The sequence below is a fragment of the Pelophylax lessonae genome, assembly GCF_965119305.1.
Source record: "Pelophylax lessonae genome assembly, chromosome: 4".
Lineage (NCBI taxonomy): Eukaryota > Metazoa > Chordata > Amphibia > Anura > Ranidae > Pelophylax > Pelophylax lessonae.
The window spans coordinates 675,223,955-675,241,578 of record NC_138771.1 but is presented as its reverse complement, the minus strand read 5'-3'; the positions used below and the strand labels follow the sequence as shown (position 1 = coordinate 675,241,578).

At 47.4% G+C, this 17,624-nt stretch overlaps 2 protein-coding genes across 2 annotated transcripts in view; one reads left to right on the top strand and one right to left on the bottom strand.

Annotated features, from left to right (window-relative positions):
* LOC309553399 (NACHT, LRR and PYD domains-containing protein 3-like) overlaps window positions 1-17,624 on the bottom strand; it is a 997,590-nt gene that overhangs the window by 386,982 nt on the left and 592,984 nt on the right. The gene's annotated exons all lie outside the window — the stretch shown is intronic.
* LOC309552479 (NACHT, LRR and PYD domains-containing protein 3-like) overlaps window positions 99-17,624 on the top strand; it is a gene marked incomplete at its 3' end in the record, with an annotated part of 343,454 nt that continues 325,928 nt past the window's right edge. The window contains exons 1-2 of the mRNA XM_082253448.1: window positions 99-1,808; window positions 4,232-4,366. Coding sequence (XP_082109574.1) covers window positions 121-1,808; window positions 4,232-4,366 — 1,823 coding nt within the window. The 5' untranslated portion in view covers window positions 99-120. The remainder of the gene's footprint in view (window positions 1,809-4,231; window positions 4,367-17,624) is intronic.

The following is a 17,624-nucleotide window of genomic DNA, read 5'->3' as shown; positions in this document are numbered from 1 at the left end:
GTTTATGGTTAGAATACAAAATTTCCAACTCTGTCTTATAAATACTATTTCATGTGTGTGTGAGGAATAAAATATTCTTCTTTCTCTCATTAAGACATCACAAAGGAACACAAAGAGTTCATGAAAGAGACGTCCCAGAGGATTCCAGATTATAATTCCCTTATCGGGGAGGCTGTTTATCTACCGAAAAGATTCACCAAGTTATTGATGATAGACGGACCCCAGAATAAAGAGGAAAAAGAAGAAGAAATAAGGAGTTCAGGTAGAAGAGATGTACAGATCATGGAAAAAAGATCCCCAACCACAATCCAGGCCCTCTTTGACCCTGATAAAGATGGGTTCATCCCTAAGATTGTGGTGTTACAAGGACCTGCTGGGATTGGAAAAACAATGACATCCAAGAAGATCATGCTGGACTGGGCCTCTGGGGATCTCTATGAAGACAAGTTTGACTTTGTGTTTTATCTGAGCTGTAGAGAAATCAACACCATCCCTGGAAAGATAAGCCTTGTGGGACTTTTCTCCAGAACCTGCAGAATGAGTTCAGATGAACTGGTGTCTATTCTGGAGGATCCTGGAAGTCAGGGAAAACTTCTCACCATAGTTGATGGGTTTGATGAACTGAGGTGGACTCTGGAAGAGAAATCTGATGGTTGTCTTGACATTTCAATGGAAACCAACAAAGAAATAATTCTCCAAAGCTTGCTCAGGAGACAGATTCTCTCACAATCTTCTCTGATCATCACCACAAGGTCACTGGCCATGAAGAAACTTAACCTTTTCATCAATGATTCTCGCAAGGTGGAAATCCAGGGATTTACAAGGGACGATCGGAAGGAATATGTCCATAAATTCTTTGGAAATAAAGTAGATGCAGACAAGGTTCTCAGTATAATAAAGGACAATGACGTTCTGTACACCATGTGTGCCGTCCCCATCACATGCTGGATTGTCTGCACTGTAATGAAACAAGGAATAAAGAAAGATTTGGCTTTAATTCATACTACAACTTCAATTTACCTTCTCTACCTGGAAATTTTACTAACCCATCACAGTAAGAAGGAGCAGTCTGTACGCAGGAAACAAACCTGTCTGAAGAAGCTGTGTGCTCTGGCCAATCAGGGAGTTCTGAACCAACAAATCTTATTTGAGAAGAAAGATCTAGAAAGACATGGACTTTCTCTGGATGAGGTGGAGTCTGTATTTCTGAATGAGAACATCTTTCATTGGGACGTCCGCACCCAGACCTGCTACAGCTTCATCCACCTGAGTGTACAGGAGTTCCTTGCTGCTCTCTATTATGGGATGGGTGGTGGTTGGTTGAGATTTTTGAAATTGACTTCCCACCCGGAGATCTGTAAAGGGGAATCCCTATCAGACTTCAGTACACATTTCTCACATTTAGCATTATCTGTACAATTCCTGTTTGGTCTCTTAAATGAAAATCAGGTGAAGGAATTCTCAGAGAGCACAGGAATCCCCATCTCACTCCGAGCCAAACCTGCAATCATAGAATGGGCCATGAAGAACATCAATCAGTCTATCCATACTCAGATCATCTTCTGCCTGTATGAGACTCAGGATGAGGACTTCATTAGGAGAGTCATGTCTGGTTGTACAAGTTTGATTCTGTCCGGCTCACATACTGGTCACTTGTGGAGGAACAGGAATTATTCCAAGCAGCTGAGCTATTGCTTGAAGACTTTGAAGAGAGAACGTTTTCAGTCTTTAGATTTTTCATCTCTCACTGTGGATCCAGAGTGCCAGAAAATTCTATCTCCATTCCTACACAGGAGTCGGAAGGTCAGGTAAGTGAGTGTGAGAATCTCCTAACTGAGCTCAGAGAATGGTCAGGAACCTGCATACAGTATAAAGGTGATTATCAGACATGTTCTCCATCTACCACACTTGTTAGAAGTCCTGGGAATTCACGCTTTCCTCAGCCCTAAGCCCTGGTTCACACTAGTGCAATTTTCTGGTGACATGTAAAGTCGTAGGTCAGGTGAAAATTAGATTTTAATGGGCGTTGTCTTAATTACTGCGCTTTTAGGCACTGCGACAAATTCAAATACTTTCTGCACTACGTTTGGCGATTCTTGTGTGGCACGACTCCCATAGACTTCAATGTAAAATCACCAGAAAGTCGTACATTTGTCTGAATGTTTAACACTTTGCTGCGACTTCTGAGGCAGTGTTTAACCCTCACCTCTCCTCCCTGGTCATCCTTGCTGCCTAAAAACTTCCTCCCAAGCACATCCCATTCACACCTGAGCATAGCGGAAACGCACATTCCCACCTCCATTTTCTGTGTATTTTCACGTGTAAGCACACATTGTGTATAGGAAGCCATTCACTAGAATGTTCTGCCCAACATGCGATAAACACCCCAAAGTAGCTCAAGAGCCTTTCCAGTCATGGAGTGTCGTACATTTTTGCAGCAAAACATGCGTCTGCTAACTGCGATTGGGGGGTCATTACCAATTAGCCGGTGTTCCGTGAGAATTACCTACCCGTGAGAAAAACCTACCCTCGTCACTTCCGGTTGCACGGCAGTGTGTCTAATGCGGCGGTTTCATTAAAACAGCTGGCCTGCAATACGAGTCATCACCGCTCCTATCCCTGTCACTTCCCTGATCTGGGCTAGTAAATATAAAAGTGGCGGCGGCTGTATGAAAAGATGAACCACGGAGCCGAGAGCCGCTTTTATATTTACTAGCCCAGATCAGGGAAGTGTCAGGGAGAGGAGCGGAGATGACTCATAGTGCAGCCCAGCTGTTTTAATTTAACCGCCGCGTCGGTAGCTTTTTATCACAGACACCGTGATAATTTCATACTAATGCGCATGCGCACTAGTCTGATCCTCAGCTGCTCCATTACGTATCGGGGGCTCTGAGCATGTGCACTGTGGCGCTGCTCAGCAGTTTCTGGCCGGATGTGACGAGGGTAGGTTTTTCTCACGGGGTAGGTAATTCTCACGTTACACCGGTATTCATATCGGTGTGTTTCTAAGTCTAAAAAATGCACAGAAACGCACGCCACACTTATGCAGATATAAATGAATGGTAACACAAGTGCAATGCGCCTTGCTGTGCGTTTTTGAAACATACGTCAAAACGCATGTTTTCTTGCAGTCTGCCGTGCATTAAACAATGTGCAGATGTAAATTAATAACGCAAGTGCGACGCACAATGCTGCATATTTATAGCATGCGTTTTCTTGCAGGTTGCTGTGCAGTTGGAAATGAGCAGATGCAAATAAATGATAACACATTTACTACTTCCCGGCAACCCGCAAGAAAACGCATGCTTTGCTGCATGTTTCGCGTGGCAATGCACATCACACTTGCGTTACCATTCATTTGCATCTTCGTGTTTTTGAACGCACGCCAACCCGCAGGAAAACGCATTCTTTGCCACACGTTTTGGAAACATGCGTCGTGCTTGCCTTGCCATTTTCTCACTGCGAGCGTGATGCACATTTGCAGCGCATTTCTGAAACATGCGGCAAAGCAGACAATTTCTGTGCAGTTGATGTGCATTCAGAATCATGCAGTTGTAATTGCAGCCTGATTGGTAATGACACCCAATCACGGTTAGCAGACGCATGTTTTGCCATGTGACAAAACCCGCTATAAACACGGATCCATCAAAGTCACATAGGAATGCTTCTCAGTAAAGTCACTTTGATGTCGCACCTGGTCGCCGGGAAGTTGTAGAGCAAAGTCAAGCTGGAAGTGGCTGCGACTTTCATGTTGTGCTGTGTGAACCAGAGCTAAATGGTGGTTCCCACATATCACCTTCTACACAACTTCTGGTAACATCGCATCATTTACATCGTATTACCCTTTCACTGACACCCAATTATACCATTTATAATGTAAAGTGGAGATGGGAATGTCTGGATTGCATTTCATATCTGGACCCATTTCATATCTGGACCCAAAGTGGTGTTCCAGGATTTTCCAGAAACTGGTAATGAATGGAAACCCCTGTGTAGGAGGCCGGAGACCCCGTATACATATCAGGGGCCTCCTTTAAGTTTTGTCTGGAGTGTGACTTCAAAGACCGCTCATAGCCACCAATGAGAAGTCCTCATCAGGTCCAGTATGAGACTGTAGAGCCAGAGGGAAGGCAGCCATGTGGAAGGGAAATGTTGGGTGTTACATTGTTATTCTTGGTGTCAGAGGTCATCCATTCTTGGTGGTAATTATTATCTCATTATTGGCTTGTAGGTTTCGGGAGTGTTGTATTATTTCCAGTAAAGATTGTCTGGGAGATGAAGAAGAGTTCTCCTCTTCAGGATATATAAGGAAGTCTGATACTCTTTCCTTTTTGAAAAACCCGGAGAGTGAAATTCAGGAATTGGAGTAAGAAAAATGTGTGATCCTGTAGTGATGGGTGTGAGGGATTAGCTCAGTAGCGAGAGAGGGTGACCCCTTGGGGGGGTTCGTTACACAGAGAGATAGCCGAGGAGTAGTTGAAAACAACAGTCTATGGTTTATTCTTGCAATTTCCTTCACACAAGGGCAAGCATCAAAACAGCATAACTCAAAACAAAAATAAATCCTGGCCACTGTGGGCGTCTACCTTCACACACAGGAACCTACCTATGGTGTCTGTCCCAACCTACTGCTGGGCAGACACTGCTGATCATACAGCAGACAATCAATAGTCCATTTATCTTCTTTTCACATAGAAAAAGTCCAGCACCTCACCTTCCGAAGTCTTTCATCTGACTGCTCTCCTCAGCGCACATCACTTCAGGAGGCAGCAATCAGTAGTCATACTCTATAACTTATAGAGGCCTTAATTGCCTCATTCTGAATAGCTGAAGCTGTTTCAACATCCTTACACCTTCCTGGCTACTTCTGCAGCCGACACCCTATAGTAATTGGTGAATTGTCTAAACCAAGCAGAAGTGTATCTCCCATCTGTGACAACACTCACAGATTTACCTGACTTCCTCTCACATGGGGAAATGTGACGTTATGTGATTGTTCCCGTCTCTCAGTGTTTCCTTCTATCTCTGGGTGTCCTCCATCCTCACCCATCTTCCATCACCTCTCCTCTTCTCATGTCTTCTCCTCTCTGAGGGAATCTTTCTCTGGGTGTCCTCCATCCTCACCCATCTTCCATCACCTCTCCTCTTCTCATGTCTTCTCCTCTCTGAGGGAATCTTTTGCTTTGTAATCTCATCCATGGGATTTGGGGTTCCCCTTATAGTAGAAGAGTGACCAAGCTATGTACATATGGAATGACATCCATATTCCTAACAAGCAGTAAATAGGATTGAATAGAAACCCTTAGGGCTCGCTCACACGTCTGATGATTATGAAGAAGGAAGCAATGCTCCGTAACACTTCTATGACATTTATCATGTGTCTTCATTTGTTTTATGAAGCTCTGAAAACACTAGAAGAAAACTTTTAGGTTTAGGGAGTCTCACTTCTAGCGCTGCAAAACTATCTTTATATCTATCCTGTAAGGGATGTGTCACTGCACATCACCAATCATAAGTGGCCGACTGTAACGGATCTTTGTACCCCAGCTGGGCACATCCGCCGGACCTGTGTCTCCTGTCCTCCAAACGCACATACAGCCTGCGGAGAAGCCATATCCAGCCCTTAACCCCTCATTTACGAGACAATCCACACAGGTGTTGAGGGTTAACCATGCAGAGCTTAAACTGATTATTACATTCCAAGACATACAGTTTTACACACAGTTAGGGAAACTCCCTTTAGCCTTGCCACAGCGGGGGAAGGGGACAAGGACCAGCAAATGGGAACGGAACATTTGTACATTGAAACAGGCAGTCTTAATACACACCCCCTGCGGAGAGATGTCTCCAGCTCAGACCATTGTCTGTGTCATGAATCCACACACTTAGACACAGAAACAGGAGGAGGGGTGGGGGGAGAAGGGCTGTAGCATTACATTCCAAACACTTGGTTCTTAAATGTATACACATGCAATAAACATAATGCATACATAAAGGACAATATACAGTGGCTCTGTTGGCCACAATGCTCCCCCAGAACCAAGCTGGCATACACAGTCTGATCCTAACGGATCGACTTGGGGATGTCCGAGGAGTGCTCACGGATCATTTGTCAATGTCTGTTTGTCTGGATAATTCGTCGGCATTGCCGTTTTGCTTCCCAGGGCAGTAGTGGATGGTAAAGTCAAAAGGCTGCAGTGCCAAACTCCAGTAGCTTCTGGCCCATAGTCTGTCAGTAGGAGGCTTGCGCACAGTCCCCTCCAAAACACACAGTGACAGTGGGTTCTGTCACATTTCTCCCCTTTTAAAAACAGACTAACGAGGTTCCTGACCCTCAACTGGTCTGGAACTGCGTTAGTCACAAACTTCCACCCCAGGCAACCAGGAAAAGTAAAAGTACGACTCTGGCGCTGGGGAGCAAAATTGCACATAGGGTTTCCCATGAATAAAAACAGCCGCTGCAGAGTGGGAACAGCTGTCTGCACTCCTCTAATCCGGGGCTGGGTTGCAGATATTGGGGGGAGCTTAATAATCCTCTGCCCTGATGCCAGCGCTTCCGCTGGTAGGGAATGTAGGCTGGTAGGGCTATGCATTTGGGGAGAAAAAGGTACTTGCTTTTCTCCTGGTGTAGTTACCAGCCGCTGAGAAGGTATCTTGCAGGGACTGTCTCCTGGATTCTTCATTTCTTGTTCTGATGCTGGGCAGAGACCATCAGCGCTCTCTCCTGTAGCCAGCGCTTCTACCGGGGGGATAAACACTGGGGTAGTGTCCAAGTGCTGGGGAAACGGCTCACTGAGGTCATCCCTCGGACTCCCTGGATCTAACTCTGAGGGTGGGCAGAGGCCAGCAGCACTCTGCCCCGTAGCCAGCGCTTCTGCTGGGGGGATGAACATTGGGGTAGTGTCCAATTGTTGGGGAGGAAGAATTGCTTCCTTTACTCCTGGTGGGGATATCTGCTGTTGGGAAAACAGCTCACGCAGATCCTCTCTCAGACTCTCCGGATCCAACTATTTTTCTGATGCTGGGCAGATTCCAGGGGCACTCTGCCCTGTAGCCAGCGCTTCTGCTGGGGCACCAGATGAGATACTCTGGACTTGCTGCTGATCACCATTTCCCAGCCTTCCAGCACCTGTCTCAACTCCCCCTTCTGAGACCTTCATGCTGTTAGCTTGTCTCGCTGCCTGGGGGACCTCAGGTGCGTTCCAGCATTCTAGTGCTCGCAGTGCCCTCTGTATCATCGCTGCTTCTTCCATTGCAGTTAGTACGGGAAAACGCAGGGTCACCCCTGGCCCCATTTGCTTCTCATCTTTGTGACTGTCTGCTATTTCTCTCGGACAGTCCCAGGCAACGGAAGCCATGCCAGGCTGCTGATCACCATCAAACAGCCGCTTGTAGGCAATCTCGAGCTCCGATTCCTGCTCAACCAGGAACTCCAATTCCTCCAGGTCACACGCCTCGTCGGGGAGGTCCAGCACCTCATCTCAGAAATCCAGAATGTGTTACAGCCGCCACTCCTCATCGCTCCCAAAGTCTGGGTCTCCGTACATTTTTTGATGGAGCAGCCCCACGCCGCCATAGCCAACGCCTTCTGTCGGGCTGCCCTCTGCTGTACCTGGCCACAGTTGAGCCACGAACCACCGGAGGGCTCTGTAGTTGGCGTCCAGCCTCATTTCCTCCTGGACCAATCTTCCGAGCTCTGTCTTCCCTTCATCTCGCGGTCGTTCCCTCAGGAACACCTCTCGCGCACAGTACTGCGTCCAGTACATCTCTGTGGAGGAGGGAAGGATCTTCCCCTGATGGTGCCGCTCGGGGCTTAGCGCCTCATGCCAGAGTTGCCGGCGGATCACATCCTCCCAGCCGAGCCTGGTGTGCTCTGTCGCTGGTCCCGATGGTGCTTCCGTATGCCTTGCCGCCTTCTCCCGAACTCCGCTCTCATGCTGGCTGGTCCCCGTATCACTCCTCGGCAGCTGCCCAGATCTTGAATCCTGGTGGTGGTTTGAATGTCCTGGACTGCAGGAGACATCCCACCGCTGCCAACCAATGTAACAGATCTTTGTACCCCAGCTGGGCACATCCACCTGACCTGTGTCTCCTGTCCTCCAAACGCACCCACAGCCTGCGGAGAAGCCATATCCAGCCATTAACCCCTCAATCACGTGACAATCCACACAGGTGTTGAGGGTTAACCATGCAGAGCTTAAACTGTTTATTACATTCCAAGACATACAGTTTTACACACAGTTAGGGAAACTCCCTTTAGCCTTGCCACAGCGGGGGGAAGGGGACAAGGACCAGCCAATGGTAACAGAACATTTGTACATTGAAACAGGCAGTCTTAATACACACCCCCTGCGGAGAAATGTCTCCAGCTCAGACCATTGTCTGTGTCATGAATCCACACACTTAGACACAGAAACAGGAGGGGGGGATGGGGGGAGAAGGGCTGTAGCATTACATTCCAAACACTTGGTTCTTAAATGTATACACATGCCATAAACATAATGCATACATGAAGGACAATATACAGTGGCTGTGTTTGCCACAATGCTCCCCCAGAACCAGTGGCGGCCGGTGCATAGGGGGCGCCAGGGCGCCGCCCCCCCTGAAAAAAGGAAGAAAAAAAAAAAAGATAAAAAAAAAAAAAAAGATTGCAAAACGAGCAATAAAGTTTGAAAAAAAAAAAAATTGCGTTCGCCGCAGCCGCCAGCCGATGTGGAGGGGGTGGGGGGGTGGGGTTACCACCCAGAAGAGGCGCCGATTGGCTGCCTTCTGGGGGGCGTGGGGGGCGTAACCTGGGCGCAAGGCAGATTCCTTGGAAACCCCCACTTCGTGGATTCCTGGCTGTGATTGGTCCAGCCTCCAGCCTGGACCAATCACAGCATCCAGGACATCCAACGCTGACCCCGCTGACGTCACTCGCAGCAGTGGACCGGACCGCGGGCGATGGAGTCGGGTGGACACCGGACGGGAGTGACGGCGGCACCGGAGAGGAGACCAGACCACCGGAGGTCATCTGCTGGAAGAAGACATCACCACCGGTGAGTCCTCCTGTCCTGTCAGTCCTCCATGACCATCCATCCAGCTTTTCCACCGCCATCCCCCTCTGCTCGGCCTCATCCCATGAGTCATGGGATGAGGCAGAGCAGAGGGGGATGGCGGTGGAAAGGCTGGATGGATGGATGGATGGTCATGGGATGAGGCAGAGCAGAAGGGGATGGCGGTGGAAAGGCTGGATGGATGGATGGATGGATGGTCATGGGATGAGGCAGAGCAGAGGGGGATGGCGGTGGAAAGGCTGGATGGATGGTCATCATGGGCCATGACCATCCATCCATCCAGCCTTTCCACCACCATCCCCCTCTGCTCTGCCTCATCCCATGACCATCCATCCATCCATCCAGCCTTTCCACCGCCATCCCCCTCTGCTCTGCCTCATCCCATGACCATCCATCCATCCATCCAGCCTTTCCACCGCCATCCCCCTCTGCTCTGCCTCATCCCATGACCATCCATCCATCCAGCCTTTCCACCGCCATCCCCCTCTGCTCTGCCTCATCCCATGACCATCCATCCATCCAGCCTTTCCACCGCCATCCCCCTCTGCTCTGCCTCATCCCATGACCATCCATCCATCCATCCAGCCTTTCCACCGCCGTCCCCCTCTGCTCTGCCTCATCCCATGACCATCCATCCATCCATCCAGCCTTTCCACTGCCATCCCCCTCTGCTCTGCCTCATCCCATGACCATCCCTCCCACTGCCATCCCTCTCTGCCTCATGCCCTCATCCCTCCCACCACCATCCCTCTGCCTGATCCCATCTCTCTCACCTCCATCCCTCTGCCTGATCTCATCCCGCCCACCGCCTGATCCAATCTCTCCCACCTCCATCCCTCTGCCTGATCCCATCTCTCCCACTGCCATACCTCTGCAGGGGGCATGTACGCTGGTCACTGTATTGAAAGGGGCATGTACGCTGGTCACTGTATTGAAAGGGGGCATGTACGCTGGTCACTGTATTGAAAGGGGGCATGTACGCTGGTCACTGTATTGAAAGGGGGCATGTACGCTGGTCACTGTATTGAAAGGGGGCATGTACGCTGGTCACTGTATTGAAAGGGGGCATGTATGCTGGTCACTACATTGAAAGGGGCATGTACGCTGGTCACTGTATTGAAAGGGGGCATGTACGCTGGTCACTGTATTGAAAGGGGGCATGTATGCTGGTCACTGTATTGAAAGGGGGCATGTATGCTGGTCACTACATTGAAAGGGGGCCTGTATGCTGGTCACTACATTGAAAGGGGGCATGTATGCTGGTCACTACATTGAAAGGGGGCATGTACGCTGGTCACTGTATTGAAAGGGGCATGTACGCTGGTCACTGTATTGAAAGGGGACATGTATGCTGGTCACTGTATTGAAAGGGGGCATGTATGCTGGTCACTACATTGAAAGGGGGCCTGTATGCTGGTCACTACATTGAAAGGGGGCATGTATGCTGGTCACTACATTGAAAGGGGGCATGTACGCTGGTCACTACATTGAAAGGGGGCCTGTATACTGGTCACTACATTGAAAGGGGGCCTGTATACTGGTCACTACATTGAAAGGGGGCATGTATACTGGTCACTACATTGAAAGGGGGCCTGTATACTGGTCACTACATTGAAAGGGGGCCTGTATACTGGTCACTACATTGAAAGGGGGCCTGTATACTGGTCACTACATTGAAAGGGGGCCTGTATACTGGTCACTACATTGAAAGGGGGCCTGTATACTGGTCACTACATTGAAAGGGGGCCTGTATACTGGTCACTACATTGAAAGGGGGCCTGTATGCTGGTCACTACATTGAAAGGGGGCCTGTACGCTGGTCACTACATTGAAAGGGGGCATGTACGCTGGTCACTACATTGAAAGGGGGCATGTACGCTGGTCACTACATTGAAAGGGGGCATGTACGCTGGTCACTACATTGAAAGGGGGCATGTACTGTGTGGTCTGTGCTAGGGGGTCTGTACTGTGGGGTTTGTACAAGGGGCCTGTACTGTGGGGTTTGTGCCACTCTGTCAGTGTATCCCATAATAGGGCCCCTGCTCCCTATTATAGGATATACTAGTACTGAGAGACCCCTTAATATGTGATATATTGGGAGAATTGGTTCACGCAAGCAAAATACAGGGGACAAAATGGGTGGGGTCTATAAGGGGTGTGGCTTCTGAGAAATGGGAGGGGCCAAAATAGAAGGGCGGGGTCTTGCGCCCCCCCATCTTAAAACTTCACCAGCCGCCACTGCCCAGAACCAAGCCGGCATACACAGTCTGATCCTAATGGATCGGCTTGGGGATGTCCGGGGAGTACTCACGGATTATTTATCAATGTCTGTTTGTCTGGATAATTCGTCGGCGTTGCTGTTTTGCTTCCCAGGGCAGTAGTGGATGGTAAAGTCAAAAGGCTGCAGCGCCAAACTCCAGTAGCTTCTGGCCCATAGTCTGTCAGTAGGAGGCTTGCGCACAGTCCCCTCCAAAACACACAGTGACAGTAGGTTTTTTGCATGTACAGTATCTCAGATGTGAGTACACACCTCAAATTTTTGTAAATATTTTATTCTATCTTTTCATGTGATAACACTGAAGAAATGACACTTTGCTACAATGTAAAGTAGTGAGTGTACAGCTTGTATAACTTTTTTTTTTTTTTTATTTAATATATTTTTTATTGAATTCTATACGAATTATACAAACATAAAATAGAGAAGAGAGAAAAAAAAGAAAGGGGAGTCTCCCCAGATTATATACAGTTATATACAAAACCAATACGGTGTAATTTACCTACAAAAATCAATATTTCTGGGATTGTTAAATATTTTAATCCAGTTATTTAAGCGGGGGCTCTCCAATAAAGAGGGAAAGAAAAAAAAAAAAAGAGGGGGTCCCTTGGTGTTTCACCAGTCTGGACGTTCTAGCCTGGAGAGGCCTCAGCCATATATGAAGCGTATTTGTTAGTGTGGGTAAATGTTAACCAACTTGACCAAATCTTACGTGCCAGAGATGCCTGACCACGAAGATCCAATGTCATGTCTTCCAGATAGTAGATACGGTCAACTGCCCGCAACCATTGAGGTATCGAGGGAACTGTAGACTGTTTCCAATATTTTGGGATTAATGCTTTGGCTGCATTTAAAAGGTGAGGGGTAATAGATTTTCGATACTGGGCCGGAGGCAGTTTAGTGTCATGAAATAAGACAGACAATGGATCCCTAGCAATAGGTAAACCCTGAATTTCTTCAATTAAAGCTAATACGCTAGTCCAGAAGGGTCGAATTGCTGGGCAGAACCACCATATATGTGCGTGCGTAGCTCTAAGCCCACAGCCTCTCCAACAGGCAGCCGAGAGAGATGGTGTCATCCTCTGTAGCTTAACAGGGGAGTAGTGCCATCTAGTGAGAAACTTATAATTGGCTTCTGCTGTCCGCGCCGATATTCCTGAACTATGAGACAATTGAAGAATATCCTCCTCCTGTGTCGGCGAAAAAGTGCACTTAAAGTCTAGTTGCCACTGTTTCAAAAAGTGTGGAGTGGAGTTGGGGGCCTAGTGCGTCCAATGACTTATAAAACTTTGATAATAAACCTTTACCTGATTCAGGGCGTGCTAGAATTTGTTCAATCGGGTTCAGGGAATGTATGTTGCGTAAGGGGTGAGGCAGTTTTTTCACAAATTGCTGAAGTTGGTGGTATTTCCAACAGTCCATAAATGTCTTTGGTGAGGCCTGGCATATTTTAGAGAATGGGAGTATTCCTTGCATCCCCGTTATATGATACAACAGCGTGGCGTTGGCCTGTGGTAGCCACTGGGAGAAACAGCTTGTATAACAGTGTAAATTTGCTGTCCCCTCAAAATAACTCAACAAACAGCCATTAATGTCTAAACCACTGGCAACAAAAGTGAGTACACCCCTAATGCCTCGTACGCACGAAACGATTATCGGCCGACCGATCGTCCGACTTTTTTGTCCAGTGTTTTGTTGGTTGGAATGTGCTCTAGACTGCACTGGACTTTTGTTGGCCGACAGAAAATGACGTCACTTCGTTTGACGCACGTTCGACGCACGTCCGACGCTACAAAAGAGGAAGTGAGTTTTTGGCCGTGACCCTTCTGGGCATCTCGCTGTGATTTCGGTAGCATTTGTTTGGTTAACGACATTTCGCTAGTTTCTGAGACATCGTTCGAGAATTCAACTCTTGCTGTAGTTGGGCTTGGAGTTATGGCTCCGAGGCGAGTTATGAGCAAGAGGAAGAAGAAGCGGACCTCCTGGACAAAAAATTGGTTGCTTAACTGTGATCAATTTTCACACATGTCCTTGCTGAGGGAGCTCCAGGAAAATAATCCTGATGACTTCAGGAATTATTTGAGGATGACGGATCCTATCTTTCACCGTCTTCTTGCCCTGGTGTCCCCCTATATTATTATCAAGCAGGATACGTGTATGCGGGTTGCAATTACTCCTGAACAAAGGTTAATTGCGACTTTGAGATATCTTGCAACAGGGAGAAGCCTGCAGGATCTCAAGTTCACCACAGGCATCTCCCCCCAAGCTCTTAGAGTCATCATCCCTGAGACCTGCTCTGCTATCATCAAAGTCTTGCAGAAGGACTATATCAAGGTATGTTTCTTTTTTTAGATTACATTACATGTATTAGTCATCTCACCCGAATTTTGCTTATTTTGGATGTACATCAAATTACAGATGTCATTATTTTGTAACTACCCACTGTCCGCATGCACATAGTAGTAAAGCTTTATATTTTCATAACCATTTCTAAAATTACCCAGTAACCACCCCAGCATTCTGTCCTATGTGTCCCTAAACGCATTGCCTGTTATCAGTATATTGAATCGGTGTCATTTTCTGACTTTCCCTTAACCAATTATTCCTTTGCAAATGTTTTAGTACCTAGTTTATGATTTATCTTAAAGACATCAGTCCATCCATTCCAACCTATGATTGTGTATATATATGTAATGATGTTAAAACGTTCAGTGGCCACAAGCCCTTATTGATGTATAAAGGCATAGTTTTACTTACCCACCCAACCATGCTAAATGTAAAAGTCAGCATATACCAAAGCTCTAGCTCAGTGGTTCTTAACCTTGTTGGAGGTACTGAACCCCACCAGTTTCATATGCGCATTCACCGGACCCTTCTTAATTGGAAAAATATTTTTTTTCAAATTCAAAACATAGGTATATATTATTTTAGGTATATATTTATACATAGGTGCACAAAATGAACAAAACCATTAAGAACAAAGAACAAAACCATTAAAACATGATTTTCACACAAAAACATAATAATGAATATTTACTGCAAATTAGTGTGACTTCTGCTGTTGTCTTTCAGAGACCAGTTCAGAAATGTGCAGGTTTATCTTGGCAAGTACCACTCTCATGTCATTTTCGCAACAAAGTCTGTTCCTTTTCTTTGTTTTTATGTCCAGCATCCCCCCTTACAGCAGGCCAGGGTGAGGTGAGGTCCAGTCCCCCATATAGATCACCCCCTTTACAGTAGGCCAGGGTAAGGGGGATCTATATGGGGGACCCCGGACCTCACCTCACCCTGACCTGCTGTAAGGGGGAGATCTATATGGGGGCGGGACCTCTACTCACCCTGGCCTGCTGTAAGGGGGGATCTATATGGGGGACCTTGAACCTCACCTCACCCTGGCCTCCTGTAAGGGGGGATCTATATGGGGGATGGGACCTCACCTCACCCTGGCCTTCTGTAAGGGGGGGAGATCTATATGGGGGACGGGACCTGGTCCCCCATATAGATCCCCCCTTACAGCAAGCCAGGATGAGGTACCCCATATAGATCCCAGGTCCCCCATATAGATCCCCCCTTACAGCAGGCCAGGGTGAGGTGAGGTCCCGTCCCCCATATAGATCCCCCTCCCCTTACAGCAGGACAGGGTGAGGTGAGGTCCGGACCCTGGCCTGTAGGGGGGATCTATATGGGGGACCTCACCTCACCCTGGCCTACTGTAAGGGGGGATCTATATGGGGGATCATGTCCCCCATATAGATCCCCCTTACAGCAGGCCAGGGTAAGGTGAGGTCCCGTCCCCCATTTAGATCTCCCCCTTACAGCAGGCCAGGTTCCCCATAAAATAGATCCCCTTTACATAGTCTTCTCAGTGTTCTCACACAGTCAGTCAGACAGTCAGTCACTAGACTAGTACAGCCAGTACTACTCCAGTCCTACCTTTTTTTTCACCTGTGTCCCGACTCCCGATCACAGGCTAGGTTTTCCTCCGGCAGACTGCAGCACCACTGTCACCACTGGCTCTTTGGCCTCTCACCTGCCGGCTTCTTCTGCTGCTGCGGCTGCCTGGCCTGGTGGTTCTCACCCGCGCTGCACTGGGCGGCCGCTGCACGGGTTAGTCCCTCCCCCAGACTGTCCCTCTGCACAGCCAGCAGTGAGAGTGAGCCAGGGGCAGAGAGAGCTGCGAGTGCGAGCAGACTCAGCGGGCGGCGGTGGCCAGCCTATCATGACAGAGTGAGTGACATGACACTGCGGAGCGGATGCGCCCCCCCAGATGTTGCGCCCGGTGCGACCAGCCCCCCCTGCACCCCCCACGCTACGCCACTGGATATTATGAATTTTCATGATGACGGCGTGGAGCGGGAGCGGAACGACATGCCCGAAACTGGAGAAATAGTCCCTGACAGCAAAGTGGTACTAGAGGAGGGTGTGCCGAACCCTCGAGACTGACCCACCGAACCCCTGGGGTTCAATCGAACCCAGGTTAAGAACCACTGCTCTAGCTGGTGAATTACAATATTATCACATTAGGAGGTGCAAAATAAATGTATGTAGATGTTATACCCCAAAATGCTAAAGATTGTCTTCATGTTGACTCTATCTTAAAGTTGCATAAGCATTTAACAGACAAATGTGTGTGTAATAATGTGATGTGCTCAAGCACTAATTGTATTTTCTTTTTTTACCCACAGTTTCCTTCAAACAATGAGCAATGGCTGGAGATTGCTGCTCAATTCCAGGAACAGTGAAATTTTCCCAATTGTGGGGGTGCTATAGATGGGAAGCACGTCCGCATTGTCCCCCCTCCGAATTCTGGCTCATATTTTTATAATTATAAAGGTTTTTTTAGTATAGTAATGCTAGCCATAGTTAATGATAACTATGAGTTCCTGTTTTTGGATATTGGCAAAAATGGCCGCAATTCGGATGGGGGAGTTATTGAGCAGACCGAGTTCGCTCGTCGTCTTCATAATGGCACTCTGAACTTGCCATCCAGGGAGCAAACCGTTGAGGGGCTGAGTTTTGTGTTTGTGGCAGATGATGCTTTTGCGCTTGGGGAGCATCTTATGAAGCCCTTCCCTCAGGGGAACCTCACCCCCGGGCAAAGGATCTTCAATTACAGGTTGTCCAGAGCTCGCAGAGAATGCCTTCGGGATCATGTCAAACCGTTTTCGTATATTCCTGACTTCCATTCATCTGGCACTCTACAAAATCAATCACGTGGCCCTGTGTTGCTGCATTTTACACAACTATTTACGCAGGAATGCTGAGAACTATATAACTTTGCAGCAACTGGATACTTGCCATGCCAGGGCCAAGTGGAGAGGCACAACTACGTGTGCAAGTAGAGTCCATGACCTTAGTGGAAGTCGGCCATTCAGGATTGGCATCCCAAAGTGCCTGTGATATCCGACAAAACTATCTTGAATATTTTGTGGGAAGAGGGGCTGTTTCGTGGCAGGAATTACTGCCAGACACATGATAATTTTGAGAAATCTACATTATTTCTGCAATAAAAAAAATTGCAATGATTCTGTATTGTCTTCTAATAATTTGGGCACATATCAAAAACAACATTTTTTGGGTTCATCATGTGTTATATATGTGTGACTTTAGAAGGGTTAATACATTCATCAGTGTGTTTATCTACTGTTGTCTCTCCCTAGCTGTTCAAATGCGATTATGGCCATGTGTGTTTTGTTTACCAGTGGTCAAAATACAAGGGCCTTCTGCACCCCTGTTAATTTCTACAAACCCTCTCACATTGAGAAGTAGGTCACACCCAAGGTTCATCCAATGTCACCTTACATTGGTGATCATTGGCCAGAATGTGCCCATACTATATATTTTTGGTAATACATTAGTATACTAACAACTTACCTCCACCTGTTATGTTGTGTTCATTTATGACATCCTTATCACTGCCCACCAATGTAAGGAGATGTCAGTGTTATGTGAAACTTGCTCAGTGTTGAGATAGAAGTGTTATATATAGGTAATTTAAAGTGAAATAGACAAATGAACCAGCAATACACTATTTATTACACTGATCTCCCTACACTGATTGCTACTGCCCATCTCAATGCCATATACAATCGTAGGAGTGCTAGTACTTTAAATAGAACCTGTATTTTTGTAGACTGATTGCCACTCAGTTCACAGATATCATTGTGCATTCAATGTACTAGTGAATATCACTTGTTAGATGTCCACTGGTCCTGAAGGAACAAACATTTTGGCTGGCTGATAATTATACACACAATCAAAACTGCTTTAATTAACATGCAAATATGTGAACA